The 12,203-nt window shown below is 38.9% G+C and overlaps 1 protein-coding gene across 1 annotated transcript in view; it reads left to right on the top strand.

Moving 5' to 3' along the window:
- COL22A1 (collagen type XXII alpha 1 chain) overlaps window positions 1-12,203 on the top strand; it is a 259,447-nt gene that overhangs the window by 210,773 nt on the left and 36,471 nt on the right. Inside the window, exons 47-50 of the mRNA XM_004602595.2 lie at window positions 131-184; window positions 4,008-4,061; window positions 6,162-6,215; window positions 11,862-11,915. Coding sequence (XP_004602652.2) covers window positions 131-184; window positions 4,008-4,061; window positions 6,162-6,215; window positions 11,862-11,915 — 216 coding nt within the window. The remainder of the gene's footprint in view (window positions 1-130; window positions 185-4,007; window positions 4,062-6,161; window positions 6,216-11,861; window positions 11,916-12,203) is intronic.

Here is a 12,203-nt window from a genome sequence, read left to right on the forward strand (position 1 = left end):
TAGGAATAACCTCCGAACATTGCAAAGTGTGACCCAAAAAGCTAAAAACAAAACAAAACAAAAAAACAACAAAAAAGGTGAACAGCTTTTTGTGAGTCATTTTGAAGAATCACTGTGTGTGTTTTCCTAGGGTCATCCTGGAGTTCCGGGATTCATGGGGCCTCCAGGAAACCCCGGGCCACCGGTAGGTAATAATTTTACTCTTCTACATCTGAATATACTTTCAACTCAATGAAGATGATATTACACAAGAATTTCCTCTTTAAGGCTTGCATAAGGAGGCTGACACCTGAAAGTAGCCAGGGTGGGTTAGCCTAATAAATCTGGGGGCATTTGGTGGTTGTGCAGAGGGACCAAGTTGCTTTAATGGGCAGTATGGGTAGAATGCATTTAGGACTGGGATCATTGGCAAGGATGGACAGGTTTAGGCCGCGTGCAAGGCAAACGCCCCACCCTCTGTGATATTGCTCCAGCCCCATAAATCAGTTTTTAATTGTCAACTATGCACTAATACTTGGGATAAAACCAGTTTATTTGTAATTCCTTCCCAATAAAATGACATAAAAGCATGAAATGGCATATTTCACTTTATGATAAAATTTTACAGCAAACCCATCTAGGGTAAATAACCTACAAAAATATTGAAAGCTTTCCCAGTTTTGAAGAACTTACCTTAAATCTTTAAAACTCAACGTACTTTCTCCTCTCATTCAAATGTCTTTACAATTTGTCATCCGTAGTTCAATATTATTCCACTTCTGCTATGAAAGCAGTGTTGCAGGGGTTTGATCACTCTGCTGCTATTTAGCTTCATCAAATGATGCACTAGTTTGAAAATGCATTTTTTTACTTAGGAACCTAGTTTGCTTGTCTGCTTTTGTTATCTATTAGCAAAAGAGTTCTGATCACACAGCAATAGGATGGTTAGTAAAGGAAGGCATTAATATTAAACCAGGAGGGATATTTAGAAGGAAATAACTTCTGTACTGTGAAATTCAGTTTATTCTTAATATTTCCAAATAATGTAACTTTAGTTTCCTTGTAAAAACTAATTCTGAGAAATTCAGAAAATTAATGTGTTAAAGCTTCACTGTAATTCCCAGGTAATTCCAAAGTCTCTCACACATCTCTAATGCAAATGAGACCTACTTTCTTTTCATTGGAAATTACTATAGATTAGAACTTCATGAAGATTTTTAGACATAGTTCTTGACTCGGTATTATCATTCTAGATCAGGCATCTGAGATTCAGAAACAATAACAATCAGAAGCCAGCGCCGCCACTTTCTCTAACTGATTAATGTTTTCCATTCACTCAGCAGATGTTTATTGAGTTTCTACTTTGTGTTTTGCCTTGTACTGTTAATTGCCTTTGGAAATGGATGCTGAGTCAGCTGCCTATTCAGACTCAGCAGTACATCCTGAAGTAGCAACTCAAGAGCAGGAAATTAACCCTGCAGGACATTTATGTATCTTTTAGTGCTTCTGTCAGGCCCTTCCAAAGTATCCAACTATTTAGATACAAAGAAAATTCCATTCTTCCTTTTAAACAGAAAGAAAATAGCGTCCTTTATTTCTGAATTTATTTTCTGGTCAGAATTCTTTTTAGATAAAACGTTAACTTTTCTCTCTCCCTCTGAAGAAGGAAGTTTAATTCCAGCTAATTTTGATTCTAGCATCTAGAAACCAACAACTTTTGGCAATATTATGTCCAATTTAACTTTGGCGTCAAAAATCTTTTCAGATTTGGGGAAGTTTGAGTTGCGTGTATAGTTCTCTCCCGAAAAAGCCCAAGTACATATATATATATTAGTCTGTTTTTTTAAATTTGGCCAGTATTTATTTATTTAATGAATATTTCATCGGCTTCTAACTATTGCAATAGATGAAGTACACGAGACTAAGTCTTGTGTAGTTTGCCTTACATTAAAAATAAGTTATGTCAAATGTATTACTCTTAAGGCATGACTAGCCTATACACAGCATAGATTGGGGTAGGGAAAGTCAGGCTCACAGCAATATAAGACCTGAAAAATGTGAACTGGCATGGTACACAAAAGAGCAGATAGGTAGGGTTCTCATCAGCTGCCCATAGACCATCTGCCTATATTGTATGGCCTGTGGATGATGGTATATATATCCAAATAGTCTTTAGCGAGGAAAAAAAATCTGATTTAGTTACTCAATAAACATATATAAAATAATTTTTAAAAACACTTGAAAGATATCAGTGAAGTCTTGAGGTTTTCTGTTTGTTCTCTTTTATTGATTGTTCCATGCTTTTGTCTGGCTAATAGGTGTCCACAGAAGAAAAAATGTAGCAGGGCTTGTGACAGTGGTAAATCTGTTATAAAGAGTTCTTGTACATGCCTACCACTGCCAAACTCTATACACTCAATATACATTAACTTACTTCTTTCAATAACTCAGATTAAACTAATGCTGTCATCTTTCCTATTTCACAAAGGAACAGAGAACAAGAAGCCAAATAACTTTCCAGGGCCACTTGGTGGTCAGAACAAGGACACTGTCTTGGGGACAGTCTCCCTGGCCCATACACTCTGGAGCATGCCTCCGTTCTGTGCTATCACCTTTGGAACATTGCCTCGTTCATTCCTCATCCCTTATGGAAGGGGAGTATTAATTCCTACTCTCACTAATAAGAAAACAAAGCTACCACCAAAACCAGTATCAGATACTATACCTTTTAAACAAAGTGAATGATAAACAAATACTCTACAAAACTCCTGTCCCTATGACCTAGCCAAATCAGCATACAGTTCACGCATACAAAGACATACTGAACACCCATTATGTGTAGAGCACTGTTTCAGTTCCCAGTGAACAAGACAATAGACATTAATACACTGTAGCACTGTCGTCCCATTGTTCATTGATTTGCTCAAGCGGGCACCAGTAATGTCTCCATTGTGAGACCTGTTGTTACTGTTTTTGGCATCTCGAATACGCCACGGGTAGCTTGCCAGGCTCTGCCATGAGGGAAGTAACATTAATATGTCAGACAATAATAACTGTTATGGAGAAAAATAAGGCAGAAAAGCGGTTGTAAAAGGGGATTTTGATGTTGGGTATAACTTCCCATGAAGGAACTGATACTGGTTTTGATGATAGCTGAAAGGGCTAAAGTTAATGTTTTGCAATCACAAGGCTCCAAATTTGATCCTTGGCATCACACAGTGCCCCTAGCAATACCAAATATAACCGTGTGGCTTACAAGCACTATGTGGGATACTAGTAAACCCCAGGACCGCTGGGTCTGGTACCACACTGCTGGGCTTGAACATTAAGCCGCCCAGATCAGTTGGCCAAGATTATTGGAAGTGGTCCTGACTATAGCCACATTGGAGTTAAGTCACTTGGCCAAATTCACTGTCTCCTGAGCTTTGCTTTGGAATCTCACCACAACCACCCACCTTTGTCAGCCATCAAGTTAAGCGGATTCCTAGTGATGTCAGGAGTTGAGATTTTTGTGCTCTTACACTCGAGCATTCAACTACAGGTAAAAGAAACAGCATATGCAAAGCCATGTGACAGCAGTAAGAGGGCTGACTTTGCAGAACTTAATTACTAAATGTATAATTTCTGTTCTATTTTTCTATCCGTGCATCTCTTCATCTCTGATTCACAAAACAGTTGCTTTCCTTATCTCCACGGAAGAAACATCCAAGTGTTTATTTCTTGTTCTCTATCTGAAAATGTTTCCTATTAAGCTAAAATGTCTACTTGGAAGTTAGGCTGTGTTAGCTCTGCTTGGCTGTTGATTTCTGGACTTTCCTTAAATGCCCTGCTCTCTGCTAAGAATATTAGTTTTCCCAGTGAATTTAATAGGTAAGTACAAAGCACCTTTTAAATGTTTTAAATGTCTATGGTTCAGACAGTTGGGAAGTGGCACAGGATGCAAGATCTGAAAATTGCCTGATATACAAGAATGTGGATGAGCTCTGAATGATATACAACCAACTAGCTTTCTGCTTTGTCATTCTAAGGGAGTGGATGGAATTGCAGGAGCTGCCGGCCCTCCAGGAATCCAAGGATCACCTGTAAGTTTCTCAGTGACCGTATATGCTCTCAGCCAATGGTTGGAGCTTCCTATAGCCCCAGATGTTCACCAGTCCTGCCCTGGTACTCTCCAACTCTCATTCTAAATTTGAACATGCATTATTATTATTAGACATACATCATCTAAAGGATCACTTTATATTGTGGTCCTGGTTACTTTGCCTCAAAATAAAGGTGTGGATGATATAACTTGGCAATCTGTGATTCTACAATTTAATTTACATCAAATTTTATCAGGTGCTTTTCGCTTCCTCCTTAGGGTTTTGCTTTTGTCTGAACAGGCAAAGGGATGTGGAAGGTTTGGAGTTAATCCACTCTGAGCCTGGGGTGTGTGCTAGGCAGACTGTGAGATAGGAACTAGCCACTGTCATCCAAAAGATCAGGAATAGAGAGTTGAAAATAAAACAGGGAAAGTCCTTGTCAAGGTCTTGGAACCCAAATTGACCCTTAATCCCTAAACTTTAATCTCAAAACCCAGAATTATGCTCATTGTATGATGCTACAAATCTTTTATAGCTCTTTTGTCTTAGAGTTATCTGGTTTCTATTTAGATAGTGAGTGACTCATCTTGAGCTAATATTGTAGAAGTGCTAACCTAATTTTCATAAAATGTCATTGAAATATTTTTTTCCCACCTAAATATTGTGGATAGTTACCTAATGAATAATCAAACTATAATTTTCATAGCAAACCACAGCTGTTACAAAAAGCTTTAGAGAAATATTATTAACTTCCAGATACATCTCCAACTCACATGATGAGAGAAGAAAATATTATTACTGATGTTTTACTATCGTAATTTTTTTTCAGGTATAGAAATAAAACTCAGACATTGATTTTATATTGAGTCTGACAAGTACTTGACAATGGAACTGTATTTTGTATTCCCCAGATAATGCTTTCAATATAATAATACATAAAAATCTATACATAAAATAACTATCAGTATATTCCTTTTGCTTTTATTTCAAGAGTCTATCATTATAAGCATTAAAATATCTGCTTGTGTCACAAGTATATTAGAATGTAAAACCTTGTATCAGTATTCACAAAAGGAACACTACTATGAGCTAACAAACTAGTCAGGTCCTTTCAGTACTTAGGGGAGAGATGCAGGGTGATATAAAAATGCTCAATGCAACAGAAATTATGACACTGATTATGTCATACTGCCTCAAAACCTCTGATTGAGAGTGACATGTGACTTGGGTGAAAAAAATTGAAAATTAAATATTAATTAGCACAATTTACTTACACAGACTTTCCAGATGTATATCTATTCCAGAGAGATTAAAAATGAAAAGAAAAGAAAAAGTAAAAGAAAATACCATTGGAGGTGCAAAGTTTAGGAACGTGTGGACAAGTAGTTCCTAAAAGTGATGACTTCCTGATCATTTCTTCACTTGCATTAAATCTGCAAGCACAATGCTTCCAGGTGCTGTGGTCTTTGCTGTATCAAGATCATAGCCCACATCTCTGGCTGTTAGCAGACCCTGTAGTTGGATTAGGACCAAGATTGTGAGAACCCCAAAACCTATTTTTTCCCACCAAGTATTTTAATATCATGAAATTCCTGTTTCATCCTCATAGTTGATCAAAACTAGTCCTACTGTCTACATCAACTAAATCACTTTCTTCCAAGTTCACCTGTTTGCCTTGGTACAATGGGGGACTAAAGTCTGGAATGTTGGAAGCAAGTAGATTCAGAAACTTCCCATCAATTCTGTCTTCAGATTCACAGAGGCAGTTTCGTGTGAAATAGTTGTAGCACTGTCTTCCCGTTGTTCATCGATTTGCTCAAGCTGGCACCAGTAATGTCTCCATTGTGAGACTTGTTTTTACTGTTTTTGGCATATCAAATACGCCACAGGTACCTTGTCAGGCTCTGCTGTGCGGGTAGGATACTCTCCATAGCTTGCCGGGCTCTCCGAGAGGGACGAAGGAATCAAATCCGTGTAGGCCTGGATGCAAGGCAAACACCCTACCCACTGTACTATCGCTCCAGTTCATGTGAAATAGTTATTTCTCATAAAAGTCAATTCCAGAGAATTAATATAAATTTTATGTTTTGTATGTTTTAGGGGAAAGACGGTCCTCCTGGTCCACAAGGCCCATCTGGATTACCTGGAATCCCAGTGAGTGGAACTGTACACCCTCTGGTTTCTCTACTACAAATATAAGCAAATTAAAATGCATTGTTAAAGTCAGGCAGGATTACTTGGGAACTTTGGGACTAGTACAGAAAATGAGAAGAAAATTGATTTCTAGCAGCCTAAGTCAAGTAAATTTTGGTGGAGTTAAGTTTCCATCTCCTCGTTCTTTTATGCATATCTTTTTTGTTGTTAATTTATTAAAAAATTATTGCCATGTGTATACTTATATCTATCATATATATTCACATGTATAACATACATGCAGTTAAGGTAATCAATGCAAACATAAATGGACTCATAAATGTGATGACTATTTGAGATAAATATGATTTTTGACAGATATTAAGGTTCATAAATTTAACATATCTGTTAATCAATAGATGCACCTAAATACATTAAATATTCCCCCATTGCCTCATAAGCCTTATACGTACTTAAAAATCTATTTTTAGTAAGGTGTTTTTATGTGTAGTTTTCTAATTTCTATATAGTTTCCCCATAAAGAAACATTTACCATCAAAGTAAAGTGACTTGGAAATGCCTTGATACATTTTTCTGCTTTCTTTAAATGTTGCTTTGCACTTTTAAATTTAGTCTACATCCCCCAAAGAGCTAATAACAAAACTGTTAGCAATCTATCCAGCCCAGAAAGCATTGTGGTATTGTGCTGCCTTCTTTATTAAGAATGGTTTCTAATGTGGGCCCAGGTCAGGAGTGTGCTTGAAGCTGAGCCTCTATGGTGACAGCGTGTCAATTCTCTGGGCATTCTTCTGTCCCAGATGCACAAGTATTCTTTTGTTTCCGAGAAGATTCCGAGATTTCTTAAGTTCAGCTTAAATCCTCTCTCCCCGGAGAAGAGGACTTGCACACAAGCATTGCAATCTGTTCTCTGATTACCTCTTTCTCTACTCAATGTCTTTCCCCTTCCCCGCTCACCCCAGGGGATGCTATCTAGATATCCTCTCTACTCCCTACACCAGGATGGGCTCCCTTTGTCTCCTTTCTTTTAGAGTAGCCATCGAAGCTGGCAATCACATTTTTATTGTGTAACGGTTTGATGAGTGACCACATCATCTTCCACTATTTATTGATGGATTCTCCATTAAATTGTCTAGAATTAGTCACCCCCATTTTGCTCTCTCTGGGAGATAACAAAAGAATGCCTGGTAATCTGGAGGTTCCTGAGAGCAGACTTTCTCTCCCCATACACGGTGAACGCAAAAATAATGAAATATGATGAAGGAGTGGTTTCCTACAGTCCACCCCCGCCTCCCCAGGAGCATTTCATAAATGCCACCTTGATGAAGGGTTTTTTCCAGACATTACGGTGTAGCCTTCCGTACTGGTACTTCACCTTGAGTTTAAGAAACCTGTCACGGTTATACAGCTGAGATGTAAAAGTTCTGTTAATATATACTGTAGTCTTTTAGTTTAATATATCAGAGCAGCAGCTAATATTTTAATATGATTATAGTAATAATCAATTTAAGAAGAGGAAACTTTGTTTTGTTCACAAATCCTTATCGTCAAAGTCAGAGTACTCGAGAAGAGAGAAATGGTCTTAGATATGATCATACTATTTTATTTATATCCCTTAAACCAGAGAGAGAAGAATAAAAACAAGATGATCTCATTTGTCGGTGGTATATAAAGACATAAACAAGTGACTAGATGGTATCAAATGATAAAAATGGTTGGCTCGGGGTGATAGAACTGAGACAGCCAAGTAAAGGGCAGAGTGGGAAACAGAAAATAATTAGGTATCTAGAAGTAACACATGGACATTGGTAGAGGTTCTCAGGCACAATGGTGATGGTATGTGAGATGACCATGTATATCATGGGCATAAAGATTAACACTGCTGGCCTAGAGAGGCAGTATGGAGATTAAGACATTTGCCTTGCATATGACCTACGCCAGTTCTGTTTCTGGCAGCACATATGGTCCCCTGAGCACTGTCATAAGTGATCCCTAGCATTGAGCCAGATGTAAACCCTGAGCACAGCTAAGTATGGCTCTCCCTGCTTCTTTCCAAATCAAAAGAGTTTAAGCATGTTACCTAGTCTTATTATAGAATTATTGATTTAAATTATCAAAGTAATTATTACTTTATAATTATATTATCTTTGGGCTGGAGCAATAGCACAGAAGGTAGGGCATTGGCCTTGCACGCAAGCCACCCTCTCGGCAAGCCTGGCAAGCTACCGAGAGTATCTCGCCTGCAGGGCAGAGACTGGCAAGCTACTCGTGGTTTATTATGCCAAAAACAGTAACAAGTCTGACAATGGAGATGTTACTGATGCCCGCTTGAGCAAATTGATGAGCAATGGTATGACAGTGACAGTGATTATTATTATTATTATTATTATTATTATTATTATTATTAAAGTAATTTTTAACATTCCTTACTTCTCCGCCCCTCTCGGAGAGCCCGGCAAGCTACCGAGAGTATGGAGCCCGTGCGGCAGAGCCTGGCTAGCTACCCATGCATATTGGATATGCTAAATACAGTAACAATAAGTCCCTCAATGAGAGATGTTACTGGTGCCCTCTTGAACAAATCGATGAGCAACAGGATGACAGTGACTTCTCCAGTCATTGTTACTTAATAACTTCCTTCTTTTTCCCTTTTAATGTAAATACCACTATGCACTCAGCTCACCATCGCTCTTAGGCTTAGCAAAGATGGAAAGTTACCTCCCTGGCATCTCACAAATGTTTTCTCATGAAGTTTTTCATCTCCCCATTTTTTTTTCTGTGTCTCTTCCTCCTTCCTGTGCCTTAACTCTCTACTCAGCCCTTAGTCCCAGCCACTGACACTACTTTTCCTCTCTTAAGTAACATTCCTATGAAGAGATCTTGTCCTCCTTCCTTTGCTTAAACATTAAGAATTGTAATCATTTTGATGTACACTGCACTAGTGCTTAGTCACTCCCACATATCTATTTATTCGGAGGTTTCAGATACACATTCTTTCCACAAGAATACACCTTTAAATCTCCCTAGCAGGAGATATAAGATCTAGGGTTGTCTGACTTTACAATTTCCCTGACCAATGAAAATGCTTCTGCCTCACTAACATGAGTCCTTGTTCATTTTCTGGTATACTTTCACCTAATCCTTGCTTTTGTATAGTGACTGTCAGTGCTTCCTAAATATGGAAATACAGGCTAGAACAAAAACTCATGAACCTATGCCAGCATTCAGAAGTAGGTTCCAAATGGGGTGCAGCCTGCAGGCTCAAACCCAAAGGGGAAGAACCCAATGACAGTGAGCCTGAAACATATGGTAGGTGGTATGATGATAGGGGACTCTCAAGGCTAGTAGAATCCCTTTGACACCTGGCAAACTGCAAGAGGTTCGTGGAGATGAAAACATTCGAGATGTGTATCGTGTTATCTAGGCATAAAAGCTTAAGAATCAAGAGCAATGTATTTCAGGTTAAAAAAAAAAAAGAAAAACCTGCAAAAAATACAGGTATATATTTATTTATTCTAACTGGCTACAATAAAGTATATAAGTGTTAAGAAAAGCCTCTCACTTCTCCCAGGCTTTAGTGTCACCTTTTACTAGCATTCATTGACGCCTCCAAATTAGCTTCTTCAAAGTACAACATTAAATCAATTTCCTCACTTATTAAGTGCCTTGATGTGTGCGTTCTAACTTCAGCCACTCCCACTGAAATGCAGGCATGAATTAAAGATGGAGAAATGAGACTAAGGAGGTAAAGGATATCAAATTATGCAGAGTTTGTTAGGAACAAATCATATCTCTTATAAAGCCAGATTGTATCCTTAGATTATTCTCTAGGCCACACTCTCCCCTCCTCTGCTATTTTCTGATATAGCACATGCTGAGTCTTCTTAGGGCCTGGCAGACTGCCCCAGGGGGGGTCCCAGGATCTCCTGCCTGACTCCAACCACAAACCTATAATTAATAATTATTCTCTTGAATCTATTTTGCCCTATTGCTTTGGCTTTTGTTTCTATGTGCAAATCTTATGACCCTCTCTTCCTGCTTCTTGCATAAGGAGAAGTGATTTCTGGAGTTAAACTATAAATTGAAAAGGTCCATATAGTCTGGTCTCTACTTTTACCCTGTTATGTATTTGGTCTTTACTTTTACTCTGTTGGTTTATTTGGTTTCTACTTTTACCCTGTTGGTCATATTGGCTAGCCCAAGATGATGCGTACATAGAGCATTGGGCTAGTGACGATGGTAGTAAATAAAATTAGATTACTGCACACAGGTATTTTTCTCATTGCCGAATCACTGATATGAAAGGCTCTGATAAGCAACTGAGCACAATTTCATGAGCATTTACAGCAGTAGGAACAGTCTGGTTACCAGTGCATTTTACGTGATGCCTGGTTTGTTGTATTGTCAGTGGATGTAGCAGCTCCAATTCATCTACTTATCCTAAAAGATAGTGTTGTTATTTCCTTTTAAGAGAAGGGGAAGTGAGGACCTAAGCATTTCAATAGCATTGCACTGTAGCACTGTCCTCTCTTTCCCTTGCTCATCAATTTGCTTACGCAGGCATCAGTAGCGTCTCCATTGTGAGACTTGTTGTTACTGTTTTTGGCATATTGAATACGCCACGGGTATCTTGCCAGGCTCTTCTGTGCAGGCAGTATATTCTCAGTGCATTGCCTGGCTATCTGAGAGGGACAGAGGAATCAAACCCAGGTCAGCCGCGTGCAAGGCAAACACCTTACCTGCTGTGCTATCACTCCAGTTCAAGCATTCCAAATTGAACTCCATTCAATGCATGTCCTAAATTATCTGCCTACTATACAGATGAATCCTGCAAGTAGGATTTCAGCCTAACTTGGTTGGGCTCCATTTCACCTATAGCTTGCTATTTGTTGCTTTCTCTGTCCTTTGAACTGGGTGGCAGTGATCTAGGATTAGAACGTAATTCTTTGGACTATCACCATCATGCTATAGAACTATCCTCCCACACCATGAAATTCCTGAAGAAGTAATGATCTCCTAGATAAATAAGAGATGCCTTGCTTAGAGCAGATGGTAACCTAGTAGATGGCATGGAGCAAGTGGGACAGAAGTAAAGGGTATGAAACAAATTATGGAAAAGAGTACAAAGGGGTCGTGGTTTGTGGATACAAAGGGGTCGTGGTTTATGGATATCCTAGACCCAAACTTTCATGCCATCTGCGGAGCCGCTCATACATCCTGGTGCTAAGTGCTTTCCTACATGCCATTTAATGTTTCATTTCTTCTTCATCACCCATGTTCTTCCCACTACATTGTTCAATGCAGGGACCCAGTTATGAGACCTCAAAAATTTAACTGTTGACTCATGAAAATATATGGTAAGGTTTACTTTGGATTCACGGCAATGACAGAGACACTACTTCAACATATTGACTTTCTACTATGTGTCAGGCACTATGACTCAGAGATCCAAGTCAGGATCTTGGTGTTGGAGAATACATCTGGAAGTCTAGTCAGTTCTGTCTGTCAGTTCTCTGTATGAAATGCCCACTTAGCAGCTAAAGAGGAAGGTAAATGTGCACTGAGCAAAAAGACATGCCAAATATGAGTCTGTCTTTACTGCCTGCTTGTATTTTTTGGCCCCATAACCGTTTCAACTTTCTCTTACAGGGAGAAGAAGGCAAGGAAGGCAGGGATGGAAAGCCTGGTCCTCCAGGAGACCCAGTAAGAGTCTCACATTTTCTATCATTTTACAAGGCAGCTTACTAATATTTTAGTCACAACTGCTCTGTGGGGAGCTGCTATGAGATAGACGCACTGGGAATTCCTTTTTTATGTGCTAACTCATTAACCTTTTCTTGCCAGATAAATGTTATTGTTTGCATTTTGCAGCTGAAGAGAATATGCTGGAAGGGAAAGTGATGGTCCCCAAATCATATATAGGGCAAGTAACAGAGCTAGACCTTGAGCTGGGGCCCCCTGAATCTCTCCTATTGATATGGGTGGGGACAA

This window comes from Sorex araneus, chromosome 2 (genome assembly GCF_027595985.1).
Source record: "Sorex araneus isolate mSorAra2 chromosome 2, mSorAra2.pri, whole genome shotgun sequence".
In the NCBI taxonomy this organism is placed as follows: Eukaryota; Metazoa; Chordata; class Mammalia; order Eulipotyphla; family Soricidae; genus Sorex; species Sorex araneus.